Source organism: Acanthisitta chloris, unplaced genomic scaffold (genome assembly GCF_000695815.1).
Source record: "Acanthisitta chloris isolate BGI_N310 unplaced genomic scaffold, ASM69581v1 scaffold23722, whole genome shotgun sequence".
In the NCBI taxonomy this organism is placed as follows: domain Eukaryota; kingdom Metazoa; phylum Chordata; class Aves; order Passeriformes; family Acanthisittidae; genus Acanthisitta; species Acanthisitta chloris.
In genome coordinates this window covers 96,077-113,050 of record NW_008661387.1, presented here as the reverse complement: position 1 = coordinate 113,050, position 16,974 = coordinate 96,077, and the positions used below count along the sequence as shown (strand labels likewise).

Genomic DNA, 16,974 nt, shown 5'->3' with positions numbered 1-16,974 from the left:
AAGAGTCAGCCCCAAGTACACCCAAATCAGTGAAAATGATGGTAACAGCTTTGTCAGAACCTTTAAGGAAAAGGTGCTACAGAAGCAAAAAAACACAGAGTTCAGTTCTGGCCAAGTGACATTTCAGATGGAAATGCGCTATTTTGATGATTAGGATAGGAAAGTTTGACCTCCTAAACAACAGACAGCTGGGTGAAATACTGAAATTTCTCTGCTCAGTTGTCCCTCAGCCATGACTTTTCTTAACTTTCTGTTTTGAAGAATACCATGCTGAAATCCAAAGGCTGCAAGCTACAGACACTCCCCTCTATCCCTTTTGCACTTAACTGTTGGGATGCTAGCTCTTACCAATTTTGAATACAGATCCATTTGTTTCAGCCTCAAACCACTTAATTGCATTCTTCGCTTTTCTGCTAAATTAAAGCACCATCTACTGTCAGCAGTCCCTTCCACATCTGCATGTGATCCACTTACTGACAAACCACTGTGTGTAAACATTTGCCTCTCACAGGCCAGACTGGTGAGCATGAGCTGCTGCACATGAGAAAAAAGAACCAGTTCCACCAGACAAAGCTGTTCCAGCAGCCTCTCCTCATGGCCTTGTTCCCACACAGTACTCTCAGAGTGATCAAAGCCCATTTTTAATCTTCTGTTGACCATACAAACTGAAGCAAGCTCATCACATCTTGCACAGGATGGCAGCTCTCCTAGGTCTTGAGTCACACTTGCAGTACCTCTCTGAACCATTTTCAACTTCTCCCCAGACCTCCAAAACACTGATTTTGGAAGACCCGCATGCGGAGCTAATGCTGCTCAAAGCAGAGTCCCTTTTATACAGAGATTTTCTGTACATCATTCCAATGCTCTTTTTATAGTCATTGGCTTGCAGAATATAATCCTTGTCTTGTAAACATGATCTGTGTTGTCACCTCTGTGATGCCTGATTTTTGATTTGGCTCCAGTATAGGATTGTTCAGAGGAGGATCCAATGAAAAGGTCAAGACTGACCTGTCCCTACCAATTTGTTACTTTCCCAGTCTTTGGTTTTGGCAAATTTTCCTAGTGTAATTTTACATTTCCTCCAGATTGGTTTTAACCTCTGAGAACACCTGCCAGCAGGATTACACTAGAAGTGTCACTAAAGGAATAATTCTCAACACTGACAGTAACTTTTTAAAGCTGTGTGACATAGCCCATTCGTAAAATGGTGTAGTGTAGAATCAAAATATAATGGACTGAGACAAATAACTAATGTCTGTCTCTACAACGTTACCTTTATCATTCAAGCTTCTAGTTCATCTAAACAATACATCCTCTATATGGAAAGATTTCATTTCCACAAACCTGAGGTAACTCACACCAGTTATGCTGCCATCCTAGCTCTGTCTCAGATTTAACTTTCTAAGATTTTTCCTACAAAACCAAGCTAATCAGCTTACATCCATCTCTTTGTCATCTCCCATATTTCTCCAGGAATGGCACAACATTTGCTATTCTATCAAACATTCCAAGAAGAATTAAAAAGCAAACAGTAATAACAAAAAGAATTCTTAATTTAACTATTTAAACGCTCTTCAGTGCTTACTGACTTTAAAAGACATATCACTGTAATTTAATATCCTCAAAGTTACTAATCAAAATACACAAAGTATTTCATTGATGCTGTAAAATGGGACATCGTTCTATCCTTACCCCCTGAAACAAATACTTAACCGAATGATTCTGCCTTTACTCATCATAACTGATAGGTTAATCACATTTGCCCAGCTTCATGTCTGAGCCACTCTTACACACTAGTAGTCCTGACATATTTAAATGTGTTCTCCTTTTTCCTTAAGTCTGCAGATAAGATTTTTCATTAGTATCTGTTTGACCCTAAGGTCTAATCTTTGATCTTCTAGCAGCTTAAATTTCTTTCAAATGTACTATGCCTGCTGATGGTGCCTGAGCATGGGAAACCTGCACAGTCACTGCTGGCTCCAGGCAAGTTTCTGGCTGAAGAAACACACCGTGCAAGCAGCATCAGTTACAGCTCAATTGTTTTTCCACAAAGACGTGTGCAAACACCTTTGTGCTTGTTTACACAGTATGTCAAAGCTCTGTTTCTTTTCCAGAATAGCTCAAGGACTGAATACATCAGACATAGCCCAGGTTTCAGTTTGCTACCAGGGTGGTATGAAGGAGGGTCACGGACTTTCCACACCAGACAGACTTTCTGTGAAGCCCTAGCTGGGAGCTGCAGCCAGATGTACAGACTCTTGACACAGATACTCCAAGGTTGAGTTCATCTGCACCAAACCCAGGATTCACATAGATTTTCTTGAATATAGCTCTGTAAACACTTGTATGTGTTGTAGCAACTCCTACTTCCTCTTCCTCTGTTATCAGAGTGCTTTAGGGATTTGTCAGGGGAGAAAAACCACAAAGCCTTCCTTTACGCAACTCTGGAACTAAAGGCTTTGAGGAAAGATATAACAGAATAATTAAAAAATACATCTTTAGGGTAATGTGCTTAGGGAGGCTTAGCATATTCTGGCTTGATCTGGCTGTTGCTACTTAAATGGGTGCTATCAACCTAAGCCAGAGGGACACACACATCTCTCCTGCTCTACCAAATTCCTTCCTCACTTGTTCAGTTTATATACTGCATTAATAAAGACTGTTAGTTATAAGCTCAAACTCTCAGTTTTCCTCCATTACTGCCTTGAGGCAATACAAAAAGGTCAGTTGTGTTTTCATACTTATGTCTTCATAGGAAATTTACATGTCATCACCACAGAGATTAACCCCAAAATCTGTTGAAGTCCAGCCAGCAGAAGGGTCATGGAACTAGAGACCAAGCCCTGGTCCATTTGCTGAATGAGGTACAGGCCACTGGAGGAGCCACTAAAGCAAGAAATGAAAATGTCAGGGACATAAATGGGCCTGGAAAAGCTAATGGAGGGCAAAAGAACTCTGATGTGTCAAAGACGAAGTCCACCAACATTTGTGTTAGGGAGAAAGGCATGCCAACTTTCAAGGAAGAGGGCAGGTGTTCTAGAAACAGTCCCTTGGATCTCAAACGTTTTCCAGAAAAGCTCAGGGCTGAGTTGCACCTACCCTCCCAAACACCCCTGCAGCTTTACCTACCCGCTGCCCTGAGCAGAAGCAGGTGATTATTCAACACGAAGGTGCCATAATAAGGAGTCATGAAGAAAGCAGGGCACCACTTATACTGTGTTACAGGTGTGAACTATAGCCTTTGTTCACATGCCCTCCAGCTGTTGCTAGTTGTAACACAATTGAGGGATTAGTTAAAGTGAGTTGGCAAAGCTGCAGTGAGATGATGAAAGGTGTATGCATACCCGGAAGGATCACGTTTGCCTCATTTCAGCACCATGTCGGTATGTTGTGTTGGGAAAGGTGCATCAGGATGCCCTTTGGCGCAGGCATAATCAAACAAACAAGTTCATTTCCAGGGCTTAGAGGAGGCAAGTGAAGGTAACATCTCAAGGACCAGCTTTCTGAAGGAAGACAGAAATGGAGAAGCTTGGGTGGGGACAAGACCAAAGGCTTGGTGCAGATCCTCCACCACACAACTCTAATCCTCTCTTTCCTTCCTATGCTCTCACGCACTGCTCTGACCTCACCTTTCCTGCCTCTCCCACCCTTCTCCTGGGAAAGCTGCCTTCGGCATACAGTTACATGAACACTTGCTACAATGGGCTGGGCAGCGCTCACCCTCCCTGCCCATCCCTGTCCTGCTGCTATTCCAGCCCTGTGCCCACGCAACTTTGCAGTGGGAGGGGAACTCTAGAAATAAGGTCACAGGAATGACCTGGGTTAAGAGAAAAAGTCATAAACTAGAATCATTTCAGTGATCTACTTTAGAGTCCCTTTTCAAATGATGGCAGCAACACAAGAAGATGGGCAGCAGCAGCAGCAAATATGGCTTTGCCAACAGGGAAAATGTTGGTGTAACTCCATCTAAAGTAACAGTCAACCTGGAGCCTTTTCCCTACTGCTAGAATCCTACTACTAGAATTTCCCTACTACTAGACTTCTGAGAGCATACAAGTGGAAGGGTTCACAAATCTCTCAAGTTGGACCCTTTGTACTTTACAGACTTGAGCTGTGTCTCTAATCTAACTCCTCCACAATAAGGCATTTTTTCAGCCCTTTATCATAAAGCCATAGAATGGTTTGGGTTGGAAGGGACCTTAAAAGGTCCCTTAAGTCAGGCTCTCTCCATTCGCTCCAAGATGGTGAGCAAAGGAGAGAAGTCTGGACTTTCTCCTTGACCAGTGAGCAGTTAAGGGAGTGAGCACCTCAAGACCCTGCTCCCAGCACACTGAAGCTCCCACTGACAGGAACTGTTGGGGTCTGCTTTGAGCTTGAGACAAGATGTGAAAGTACCTAAATTTCCCTCATCAGTCTGCTGTTATCAGCCCTTCTGGAATCCAAAATGGCAGATACCCATTGTTGCCAGCACTGGAATTCACTGACGATAACAGCTGAAGAACATTTCTGGAACCATATCCAAGTCTTCATCCATGCCGTACTCATCAAGCAGGTTTCCCAGAGCAGCACTGTGGCAGCCCTAACACCTCCTACGGTACCCATGCTCACTCTCTCCTAATAACACCTCTGTTGCAACTCCATCCACCAGCTCCTTTAGGCTCTAACTTTGTGGCTTGCTATTCCAAGACCTTCTTTTCCCTTTCTCCCACATACACTTAAATTTTTATCTTTCCTAAGACCTGTTCACTTTGAAGGACTTTGGAGATATTTGACTGTGAGGCATATGTACTACATAACCAACATCCACTGACTTGCATTTATCACAATAATTCAAATGGAAACAGTGAAAGATATCTATGTGTTTACACACCACCAAACCTGGTTACTGCAATACCACAGAAGTACATGTCTAGCCGATTCTTTAAGTCTCATTCACAATTGGTATCTTGGGGACTTTGCATACATTTTGTGAGGCTTGAGTGTTAGGTCTTTCCTATCTCTGCACCAAACCCATTATAAAGAACATAAAACCAAAGTGAGCAGCTCATGCTAGAGTGGTTATGTTTAACAATTTCCTGAGAAATTACTTTTAAAAAAACTGAAACATTCTGCTCCTCAAGAAACAGGTGAGCAGCAAGGGTCACAATTACATTAACCTTCACTGCAAGAATCTTCCACCTGCCTGCTGTCATTAACACTAATTTCCCATGAGCAACCTTCTGAAAGAGTCGATATGTGGATTTTTCAACAGATTAAAATCTTAACTCTCCAACCTGAGCCGAGATAACCCCAGATGGATGAGAGTCAGTTGTGTGCAAAATCTCTAAGAAGGTCATTTGTAAAATGATTTTGCCTTCTGGACATAATTTCCCAAATTAATCCAAAGTCTGAAGGCTAACCTTATCCAGCATTGCTGTGAGGCAAAGAGAACTTCAAAGAAACCTAAATTAGCACATAGACTGCGAAAGACTGAGAATAAACTTTCACATAGCAAGTAATTCCCAACTCTAACTACAGCAGGAAAGCTCTACAATCAACATCAGGTGTGGAGACCTATGGAAAGGCTGGAAAAGCTTATGAACTTTGTCATGGAAAAGTGGGCAGAAGGGAAGGTGGGTCAGGAAATAAACCCAATGTGTTTAGAAAGCAGGAGCTGTGTTGTTAGCCCAGATTCAAGTACCACTGGAAAGAAGTAGGACCAGGACTTTGAAAAGAGCTCATGTCCCAGTAAAAACCTCTGACAGCTGCTGAAAAAAACTACCCCTCATCCAGGAGGTGGCACTAAACCAAAACTGCAGAAAAAAAGGGAAGGAATAACAGAAAAGGATTGGAAAGACTTAAGGATTGTCATTGGGAAGCTGAATGTAAACATGCCAGGGAGTTTCAGAAGCAACCTCGCCAACAGGACTGAAGAATCAAAGCAGCTTCTTCTAAAGGCATCAAATTCAAATACCACAGAACCCAGGAGACTGCAATCCTGTGCATCCTGGCACAGGCCTGGCCAACACAATCACACATTGCTGCTGTGAGAGTGAGGTATTAGTGAAAAACATTGTTGAAATAAGCCAGTCCCTTCTTTTCCTCTAAGAGTTTCTTGTGATTCTGTTGCTTGGTCAGAAACGCTGGAAAAGAACAATGTATTTATTGAAAATCTGCTACTTACTTATTTGAATGGCCAAGAGGGTGTCTTGTAACAACAAATGAAACAAAAGATTAGGAAATAGGTGAAAAGGTAAATGCTTTTTTTAAACTTATGTTTCACTTAACAGAGGTCTCCAGAGTTTACAGTTCTACTGGAAAGAGACTCAGTTTCCAGCTCCCGATCTCTCTAGAAAGCACAGCCAAATTTATTGGCAATAATATCTGGCAAAAATGTCTAACAAAATTTATTTAGGCTATGTGGTAAAAAAAGTCACTTCTCCCATTCTAAAAGGTCTCATCTTACCTGTCAAGAGCTGGAGTTAGACGGTAATCTTTGGTTGCTGACAGGATGGCTTTGATCAGATTATCTGTGGAGAAAAAAGGAAGACATTAGGAACAAGTTCTCACTTCTAATGGAAATACAAACCAAAAAGTGATGTAAAGCATCTGAAGCAGTTACATGGAGGAACTGAAATAAGGTTCTCATTAGGAATAAACACTTTAACTTGCAAATTCCTAATTCCTCCCAACAATGACCTTCACGCACTAGCTGCAAATTCTGATGCAGTGTGCAACTGCCCTGCATGGAGAGTGTGACAGGGAACAAGCACAGTACAATTCATAGCAGTGATTTCAGACCCACTGCCCTGAGACAGCTGCTTCACAAACACCTCAGACATGGAAAAGCCAATATCACTGTCCCTGCTAGGAGCTGGACTAGATGATCCTCAAGGGTCCCTTCCAACTCCATATATTCTGTGACTCTGTGCTTACTTTCAGACAAGCTTTTTATGTAGCTCGTTGGTGAACTGAATGCAGGAACAGCACCAGGTTAAAACTGATGCTTTTTATTCTGTCACTTTCCGTTCAGGTTCATTTCCTCAGTCTTTCTTCATAGCAGAATCCAATTAAACCATCGTAACTGCTTAAAGAGATGCCCATGGAACACAGCCTACACTGATACTGGGTGAATGCTGCAGCAACCAGATGGTGTAAGATATGCCAAGTGTAGACACACACAGAAATTAAATGCAATAAATTGCAGAAGCACAATGATTACACGTAAATAATTCCATCAGCTATGGAAATTTTTGAGGCTGCCTGCTTCTAAATTTTGTCATTTGTCCCTAATATTTTCACCTCTCTTTCCCATAAACATCCAAAGTCCTTTTACCATGACCTGTCTAGGGCCAGGACAGCTGCAGTGCTCTGGCTAGTCTGGGTTTACATATGCACCAGTAACTTCAGATTGTCTGGATTCATAGAATCATAGAATCAACTGGGTTGGAAGAGACCTCAAAGATCATCAAGTCCAACCCTACTGTCATTACTAGACCATGGCACTAAGAAAGTCCATCTGCCTCCAAATCCTAATTATATTTGTGGTCTTACGCAGATGCCCAAGAGGAGCATAAGAACAAAGCAGACAGACATAGTATTTCCCTGCAATTCTCTTCTATAATTATTTTAAAATCAGGGACTTCGTGTGCCATGTATAGCTCCTATGAATCTGGCAATCCTCAGTGACTTTGCTTCCATGAGCTCAGAATCTTCCTGGTCCGTATTTTGAATATGGCTTCTCTGAGCTTCATTTATACTGGAAAAGATTATGAACAATGCATCCCTGCCACTCTCCTTGGGAGAGTGTAAATATCTATCATATCCTTCCCTGAAATATATCAGCCAACTAGTTCAGACATTCTTAGGAAACAACCAGTCAAAATGAATAATTAAGTCTCATTTCTTTACAAAAGACTGAAAATTACACAGGAACATTAAGACAACTGACACCAAGTGATCTTTAACAGTGAACTTAAATAGCTTTCCTGACAGGCAGCACTTACTGTAATCAGCACAGTTAGGGGAGACCCTTTCAAATAAAGAATTCTGTGCTTATCTACTGCATCCCTCCACAGAAAGTACAGGATGAATATGTGGGATGAACACATGGGCTCAAGGCAGCCCATCTGCCAAACATCTCTGAACCCAACAACAAGCCGGTGAGACACACAAGGCAGACAAACAAAGGTGATAAACAGAAAATTCTGACAGTTACTTTGAGATTTGAAAAAGTTTTTGACATGGCATCACCGACAGCCCCGCCAACCATTACAAGCTGGGAACTGTGATTACTTTCAGAAGATCGTATTTTGGAGTGGAGCAAAGAGCAACTTATAAGGGTAAAAGCAACTTACTGTGATAACAAAATAGGGGGTTTGTTTAATTTTCCTTCATCTGAAGAATTTCTTTTGACACACTGGCAGCAGGCTCCCCCTCCAACAGGAATGCTAGTTCTCCAAATCTGCCGTAACAGCAGTAGGTTGCTGTGACCTCTAATGGCACAATGCCACAGTCCTCTCCTTGGCCTGTCTCATACGTTGACTTTTACTGGACAGTATATGTTACTGTCATTCTCTTCCCACACTCAGAAAAGAGATGAAAGGATTGCATGTCAAGGGCTGCAACCTCCCATCTACCAAGCTTTTCTTATGCCAGGTTTGCTCTACCACCCACAGGTTACACCCTGCACTACTTGGAGACCATCCGATAGACTATTTAAAAAAGCATATTAAAACAATACCATTGAGTAATGTATTCAATTCTGTTTTACTCATCTTGCCAGCTAATTAGTAATGCCTTCACAGTGAATGCTCAGGAATTAAATACAACTGCTTTAAGAGTGGATATGGCAGCATTTGGAATGGAGATGCTTCCCATTCCCATCCTCCAGAGGGAAAACACAAACAAAACAAACAACGATATAGAACATTCAGTACAGATTATGAATGGCCAAATGGGAAATATCCCTTCGGCAGCCCCCAAGAACACATGGCATCCAAAAGGTTTGAAAGCTGCACAAATCACAGTGTTATCATTCAAAACCGCTGAATGAAGCACAATAAAAGACAAAGTACTTCACTGCCAAGTATTCACTCACAGAAGGAATGAAGGTGGCACCAAGTTCATCTAGTCTAGCCCCTTCACTGGAAGACAGCAGGAGCTACAAGCACTAACAGGAAAAGCTAATGGCCTGGGCAGGGGAGGGGGACTAGATCTTCTGGTTGAGCTGGAACTCTACTAGAATATGGTCACTACACTGCTGCTGAGGTGGACACTTGCACTTGGCACCTTGCCAACTTGCCTCTGGCACCAGGATTGAAAGACAAGACCTTCTCCAGAAGGAGCTTCTGTATCTTCTTGGGGAAAGGTTTGAAGGATCAGATGCTGCTGCTGTGGCTGATCTGCAACTTTGCACAAGACTATGAAGGAATAAGGAACCACTGGCAGGATCTTTTACCACAGTTGGGGCAAGGTGGAGGGCCACTTGAAACCGCCACTGTAAAGACTACTATCACAGATAGGACAGCAAGACACAAAGCAGTGTTTGTCTCCAGACTATGACTGAAGAAAACTGGGCACCAGGAAAGCAGGCGCAGGTTCAAGTACCAGGATTTGTGCACAGCCACTGACTGAGTATAGATCTGTCAAGGACTGAAAGATTGCAAGGATAAAAGAAAGGCCAAGTCTTTTTTCTAGACCTCAACCACAGCCTGCACCAGTGTACGCACAACATGGTTGGTATTCCCAAGATCTAGGCAATAACTGACCTGTTCTGTTTTCATGCAGTGGTTTCTGGACAAATTCAAATAAACCTGTGGCAGAAAGGCTACCAAACCAGTTTTGGTGTTGTACACAATCATGTTAAACTTCTAAATAACTTACACTAACCCCTTACCTACTTTAGTAGCAAATCTGATCAGCAGCAGACCTGGCATGCTGCACCTTAGCCACAGAACCCCTCTGCTGGGGTGGGACAGCAGTGGGAACAGCTGGCACCCAGGGCAGCAAGTTTCTCTGGGGTAGGCATATTCTGATGGGAGAGGGATAGAGCTTGGGATGGGGACCTAGCTGTATTGAGCACACCAAAGAACAAAGAACAGAGCAACCCAATATCAGTGTTTCAGGGGAGCACATAACTACCAGCTTTTCTCCATTCATCCATCGATCTTCTTTTCTTTCGTTAAAGACACCAGTTGTGTAGAGCCCTCGCTTTAACATGAACCCACACTTAAAACAAAGATTGTATTATCAGGGGAACAACTATGCAAACAATTTGTTTTGAAATTTTTTTTCAGCTAATTTACTGAGGCTGTGAAGAAACCATGGCATGGATGCAGACACAATGTGAGCCCAGGCACAGCTTCTCTTTTGGTTGGTAAGTGAGAAGAACAGAGTGGTGGTTGTGCTCTGTGTTGTACACCTGTGAACCAAGGAGAGGCCAGGAAGGGCCTGAGTATACATGTTCGCAGCACTACAAAGGAAAAAAGTCCTTCCTGTTACAAGCAACAGATACGTATGCACTCACTTCTTGCTTCCAGGGGCCCAGGCATACAGCCAGCTCAGGTCTAATAGAATTCATTAGCTCAGACACATCCTCATTCAAACAGGTCTTGAGGGCTGTTTCCAGTCTGGGAAAATTTCAGCTACTTTTGTTCAATGGAGAACACCAGCAAATCAGCCCAGCAGACATGTCTCAGTTCCATACGCCCAGAAAGATGAACCATGGACGGTGCAGAGACCTGCACGGCACCATGGAAGGTCAGGTCAGACCACGCAAAACCACGTACTTCTTCCCTGTCACTCTCTTCCCCTAACCAATAGAGATAAAAGGTAAATTTATCTCTGAAAAGCATTTAATCCTTGGCCTCCTCCCAGCTGCCAAACAGGCAGCCCAGCAGGTGCCAATTAGCTGCACGCTTTGTGAAATACAAACTTCCCACTGGAAACTGAATTCAAACAACAAACTTGTCTCATGCAGATCATCCAACAGCCATTCAGTGGCCATAGTTTTGGCAACCACTTCAAGGCTGAGCAAACTCAATAGCAATACTGATTCCCACACACTGTTCCTCCTATTGAACCTCACAAGATTCAAGACAGATGTTTTCAATGCTAAATGCTTCCCCCAGTCTGCAGTCAAACACTGATGTTTAAATAGCAGTGGCAGTGCCATCACTCCTTAGGGTTACCAATGTGAGCTGCCCTGGGAGGGGCACATATTGCAGGAGCAGCTCACTGGTAGCTCGTTTCTTATGTGTGTTAGATACAAAAGCTCCCATCAGAAAGAGCAAATTGTAATGCAGTGGTTCTGCTTTACCTGAAACCATCTATACGGCAGGCCTAAGAACACAGTGTGCATACATACGTTATATACAGGGAGGAGCATTTGTGCTGTTTAATTCTCGTTGAAATATTAGACAAGTGAACTTACTTCAACAGTAACAACATGTGGCGTTTATACAGCTCCTTTAAGTCAAAGCTATGAGGCGATACATATACATGCACATGTGCACACACATGCATAATCCTAAAGTCACATTCTCTGGTCCTCCAACTGTTCTCATTTCTGAAAGCAGTAAAAGTATTTATACCCTGAGAGAATCAAACTTTCTTGAAGGTCATAAGGCAAGTAAGTGACATAACTAGGAACAAAATAAGGCCTTTGGCTCCTACATAAGGAGCCCTCTGCAAAGGGTCTCATCTTTAGGTAAGCCTCTGACTTACGTGTACTTCGCATGGATTTGCTACCACCCTTTAATGACAAATTAATGGAAATGAATACCAATATCCTTCACTTTCACCTTCACTTTCTCCTATTGTTAAATAATGAACACATCACCAGGGCAGCAATCTACTGCAGTTTTCTGCAGCCATAGCTTGTTTATTATGTTTTTTTCTCATCATGGAGAATTGAGATCACTCGGGAGAGTGGGAGATTATTTAACCCATTCCTCTATCAACCACAATGCATGTACTATTACTGTACAAACAAAGCAAGAAGCCTCTGCACATTTCCTCCCATGCAGAAGAGGAGTTGACTACATTTATCTAAGAATCCCGAGTTATCTTGACATATTCTATCAACTTTGCCTTATAACATCAGAAGATTCAAAAGCCAGCTCAGGACTGCATGATTTCTCTGAACCCAAGTACATCTTGACTTCAGGTTGACCCTGAAATTTTCAGACATTTGTAAAAACGAAAAGTAAATAGTTAGAAATCAAGCAGGCAGTGACCACACAGTGAGAACCAGCCTAAGTCTCAATTCTAGCCTTTTTCTCTGTTATTTATGTGAAGGAGTGGAAGAGACCTTCACTGTAAATGTCAACAACACTTAACATTGTTGTTTCTAATGCAAAAGCTTCTTGCTTGTATCATTAAAAAAAGATGGGAGACCTTTCCATTCCACAGGGCTTACTGCAGGCTTCTTGCAGGATCTACCTTGTGCCTGCCTTGAAAGTAGGCAAATTGAGATGTTCACACACTCTGAAGTAGCCAAGAAAAGAGGCTGTAATTTTTCAAGCTGTTTATACCAGCCATCTCCCTCAAAAATCAGGAAGTCTACATGCCCTTACTGCCAGCAGTAAGTATCTGACTACCACGCATTAGGGTCAGAGAACAGTGTGCTGCTGCAGTTCTGTGTGTTTGCCCTGTGAACTGTGGGCAGTGCCCATCTCCACAGGTGGTCACCCAGCCACCACCTCTCCAGCCAGCACTTCTGCAGGGTACTAGGCATCAGCTTCAGCTTTTAGGAATAGACTGACTGGACTGAGGTTGACTGACATCCCTGAAGCATGCCAGGAGACTCTGCACATGGGTCCATGTCCCACGATAACAGAATGCCATGTGTGTGTCAGCTTCATGGGGAGAATAAACTAAACACTATCAATGCTATGGATTAAACAAATGGCAATATTTACAAACAAGCTGCAAGCACAAACCCAGTGCATACACTTTTTTAACTACACTACCCGAAAGTTCAGCTCTGTGTAAAGTTCCTACTTCAGCATATTTTTCCTAAAATCTCAGTCCATAAGGGAGCTGAAGAGTGATCTTTTACAGAAGGATTACTACTATTTTTTGATGAATGATCTTCACAGCAGGAAGAGGGAGGTGATTCTGCCCTTCTGCTCAGAACTAGTGAGGTGCATCTGGACTGCTGTGTCCAGCTCTGGGCTCCTTGGTACAAGAGAGACATGGAGCTCCTGGGGTGGGTCCAGAGGAAGGCAACAAGGATGATTAAGGGACTGGAGCACCACTCTCATGACGAAAGGCTAAAAGAGTTGAGCCTGTTCAACCTCAAGAAGAGATGACTGAGGGGACCTCATCAATGTCTATAAGTATCTGAAGGGAGGGTGCCACAGGATGGATCAGGCTCTGCTCCATGGTGCCAAGCAATAGGACAAGAGGCAATGGGCAGAAACTGATGCACAGGGAGTTCTATCTGAGTATGAGGAAAAACTTCTTTACTGTGTGGGTGACCACACACTGGCACTGATTGTCCAGAGAGGCCATGGATTCTCCCTCACTGGAGATATTCAAGAACTGTCTGGATGCAGTCCTGTGCCATGTGCTCTAGGATGGCCCTGCTTGAGCAGGGAGGTTAGACAAGATGACCCACTGTGGTCCCTTCCAACCATACCCATTCTGTATTTGCCACCCTGGTGCCCAGCACAAGGCCATGGACCCAAGTATCACCACATACTCTGTCCTCTTGTTCTCTTTCAGAAACACCATGTCCAGATATAGACACACAACACTATTTGTATGTTAGTGAAGCTGGGAATCCAGTGATTACAAAAGGTACCAAAATGTGTCTGAAATTCCCTGTACCACCTCTTTTTATTATTGATCAGCTAAGTTTAGGAGGTCTACGCAGGAGAGAGCAGCTACAAAGACTTCCAGAACTGAGCAGTAAATTGCAGACACATGAACTGGCTTTCAAAAACTACAAACTGAGGAATCTGTCCCCAAATCAAAACTCATGCGTAAATAAAAAGAGAATGGCTTCTCGAGGTGATTAACTATACCAGATTTAGGTTGTTTACTTGAGATACACCTTACTAACAACAGACTTAAATGTGCCACTTCTCTCAGTATCCCAATACTTCCCTTGGTGATTTTAATGGCATTAAGAGAAGAGGCATACAGTGTTACACAGACACAAAACACAAGAAAAAAAAGACTGAATATGCATGGTACCCTCCCTACCAATTTTAAGAGAACCTGGCATGCGTTAAATGTAAGCTCCAGAAAGCCCTTAAGGCCTTTTTTTATAACAAGATATAAATAAAATACATAACATTTGGACTCTTCATTTACATCGCTGTTTTGGAGCCTTCAGGGATTTTTTTTGTCCAAGCTTTCCTTCAGAACCAACAGCTTGTTTTTTCAGAATACAAGCTTAGTTCCTAACATAATCCCAGGGCTTGGAAAGTTGGAACACTAATTTGAAAAACAATTATGCCAAAAAATGGGCAACATTTTGCAATAACCATGCATGAACCATTTTGATCCAAACTCAAGTTCAATGCACAGGAAGGAATAAAGCTCATAGGAACAGGCAAATTCATGACAAATAAAAACAGTCCTTGAAAGATTCACAATGTGCTGGTCAAAGGCAAGCAGGAAAATAAATACAGTTGTTATAGAGGGCTGTTCTTCCCTTTGTTGTTGCATTTTGATGACCCTTCACAGGTGGCCAGGCAATGTCTTCAAGGCCAAAAATCTCAGCAACTACTAGAGTCATTCCTACTTCTTCTTACCCTTGTAGAATCATTAAGAAATAACACTTCAAAACACAACAGTCAGAGAAGACCTGCTCTTCCCTCCAGGAGGTAGAAGAGAGGAATAATATCCACATCTCAATTGCATTTCAAGACTTCTGTGAAGAACTCCAATATGGAGTCACACAATTAACTGCAAGCTTGAGATTTGGGCACCTTTCCCTTCTCAGTGGGTTAGGAGAGAGACTATTCTTTAGGCACACTCAACAACAAATCATCAGTTTTGACTGAATAAGTGACCACACTGGAGGGCTGCACTTTCATCATGAGAGCTCAAGAGTCAGAGTTGATTTAACTTAAAAATTCACAATATAACTTCCCTTTAGAGGCTTTACTCTGTAATGAAAAGCTAATTCTCTACCTCTTCTGAAACTTTCCACTTTTCCCCCCCTTCAAACCTCTCATTTAATTTCTTGAGGCTATAAAATCAGCTAAATTCCCTGGGGAAACAGCAACATTTTTATAGCTATATTCCCACGTGATAATGGCAACTATTACCAATTTTGGTCAAATGCAAAATTCTAGTGGAAACTAGTGCAGAAATCTGCTTCAAACTCAGGAAGAAACAACAACCTTGTGTGAACACCTACTCTGAACAGAACTAATGGTTACAAATGCTTGTGCTTATTTGTTAAAGAAAGAGCACAAGAAGAACAAAAAAATCCTCACAGGAGGAAAATCATCTGTACCACTAACAAAATAAGGGCAAAGTTGGAGAATTAAAGCAGAAAAAACCTCAATATGCAGACCCAGTCAAATAGGGAAGGTGCTGCATGTGGTACTCCAGTCTGTAAAGACCTAGAAGAGTAGGTTGGAAGAGACCTACTTTTCTGATAGTTTTTCTTTGAGTCAGCTGTAAATTTCAATGGTTACGTCCAACTGAATATATTTTCTCAGAGATAAAGTATTGCTCATGCCAAGAAAGTCGATGTAAAAGAAAAAGCTATGCAAGAAAAGAATGTGCATGAAAAGAGAGGAGATTTTCGCCTGATAACATTGTGATATGCCAACTTTTGCACGCTTGAAAACTCAACATTTTCAGTGGAGCTGGATGACCTCTCCCCCATGAGACCATCAAAACCACTGCTAAGCAGCCCTGAATCATGGTTCTTCCCAGAAGCACTAACACAAAAGAAGACATCCAAATAAAACCTAGTACAAGAACAGTTCATCATTGCACAATACACACATTAGCACTGGTGGTCTGGGCAAAGACTTAATTCCTTTGTCACTGAACATGTCACCAATTCCAGATGCCCCTCCGGTATCAAATGAAAATACCAAGTCTCCTGGCCACTAGTTCATACTACATCTGATGAAACTGTAGCACTTCAAACATGTTCTTAATATTCTCTTATCACCATGGGGAAGAAATTGCTTCCTAGATTCCTGGTGGGAGGGAAATTCTGAGATGGTGACAAGAGAATCACTCCCTAAGAAATAACTATCACCTTCAAAGGCAAACTGATTCAGGGCCAACCAAGCAGCCTCTCTGCTTAAAACAACTGAGCAGGAACAAAGGTAGAAGTGAAGACCTGTAATTACTGCTAAGCAGTGACACGATTACTGACTAAATGCATGGAACAGTTATTACGTGGATCTGTTTAGGTTTTTAGTGTATGCTGTGCCATATGTTTTCACTTAAGTAAAAAAAAAAAAATGCAGCAACTCTCCCGTCCTCATTACACAAAGAGGATGCCAGATACCAGCTACTCTTTCTTATGAAAGCCTTTTATATTCTTCAAACCACATGTACTGAGAAATTCTATTAATAGTCAGGTATTTCTCCAGTCCTGTTTGTTGCCCTTCTCCAAATAACTCTTTCCTTTTGCTTTAGCTACAGAGGTAAATTTGGGGAGGAGGCCCTCTGGGATTAATAATCTCACTAACACTATAAACAATTTTTCCATTGCTTATTCATTGGCAAATTTAACCCTGAAAGCAGTGCGTATGCTAGAGGGTCTCTACAACTATGTGGACAGCATGTGCATACTCATACCTCTATAATTACACTGATAGAAGTACTACTAGAAAAGGATGCAAACACAAAAGAAGAAATTTCAATTTTTCAAAGTTCAATTTTAACTTTTTTTTTAATGTTTAAAAAAAAGTCTCCCTGTAACTTGTTTAAGAGCCTAAGATTGCTGCAGTCTCCTTGCTCTTCACTGAAAAAAGCTGCAACAGTAGGCTTGGTAGGTGCTGGGAA

At 42.2% G+C, this 16,974-nt stretch overlaps 1 protein-coding gene across 1 annotated transcript in view; it reads right to left on the bottom strand.

The window, feature by feature from the left end:
* Window positions 1–16,974, bottom strand: part of ST3GAL3 (ST3 beta-galactoside alpha-2,3-sialyltransferase 3) — a 138,109-nt gene that overhangs the window by 49,022 nt on the left and 72,113 nt on the right. Inside the window, exon 5 of the mRNA XM_009070219.1 lies at window positions 6,446–6,509. Coding sequence (XP_009068467.1) covers window positions 6,446–6,509 — 64 coding nt within the window. The remainder of the gene's footprint in view (window positions 1–6,445; window positions 6,510–16,974) is intronic.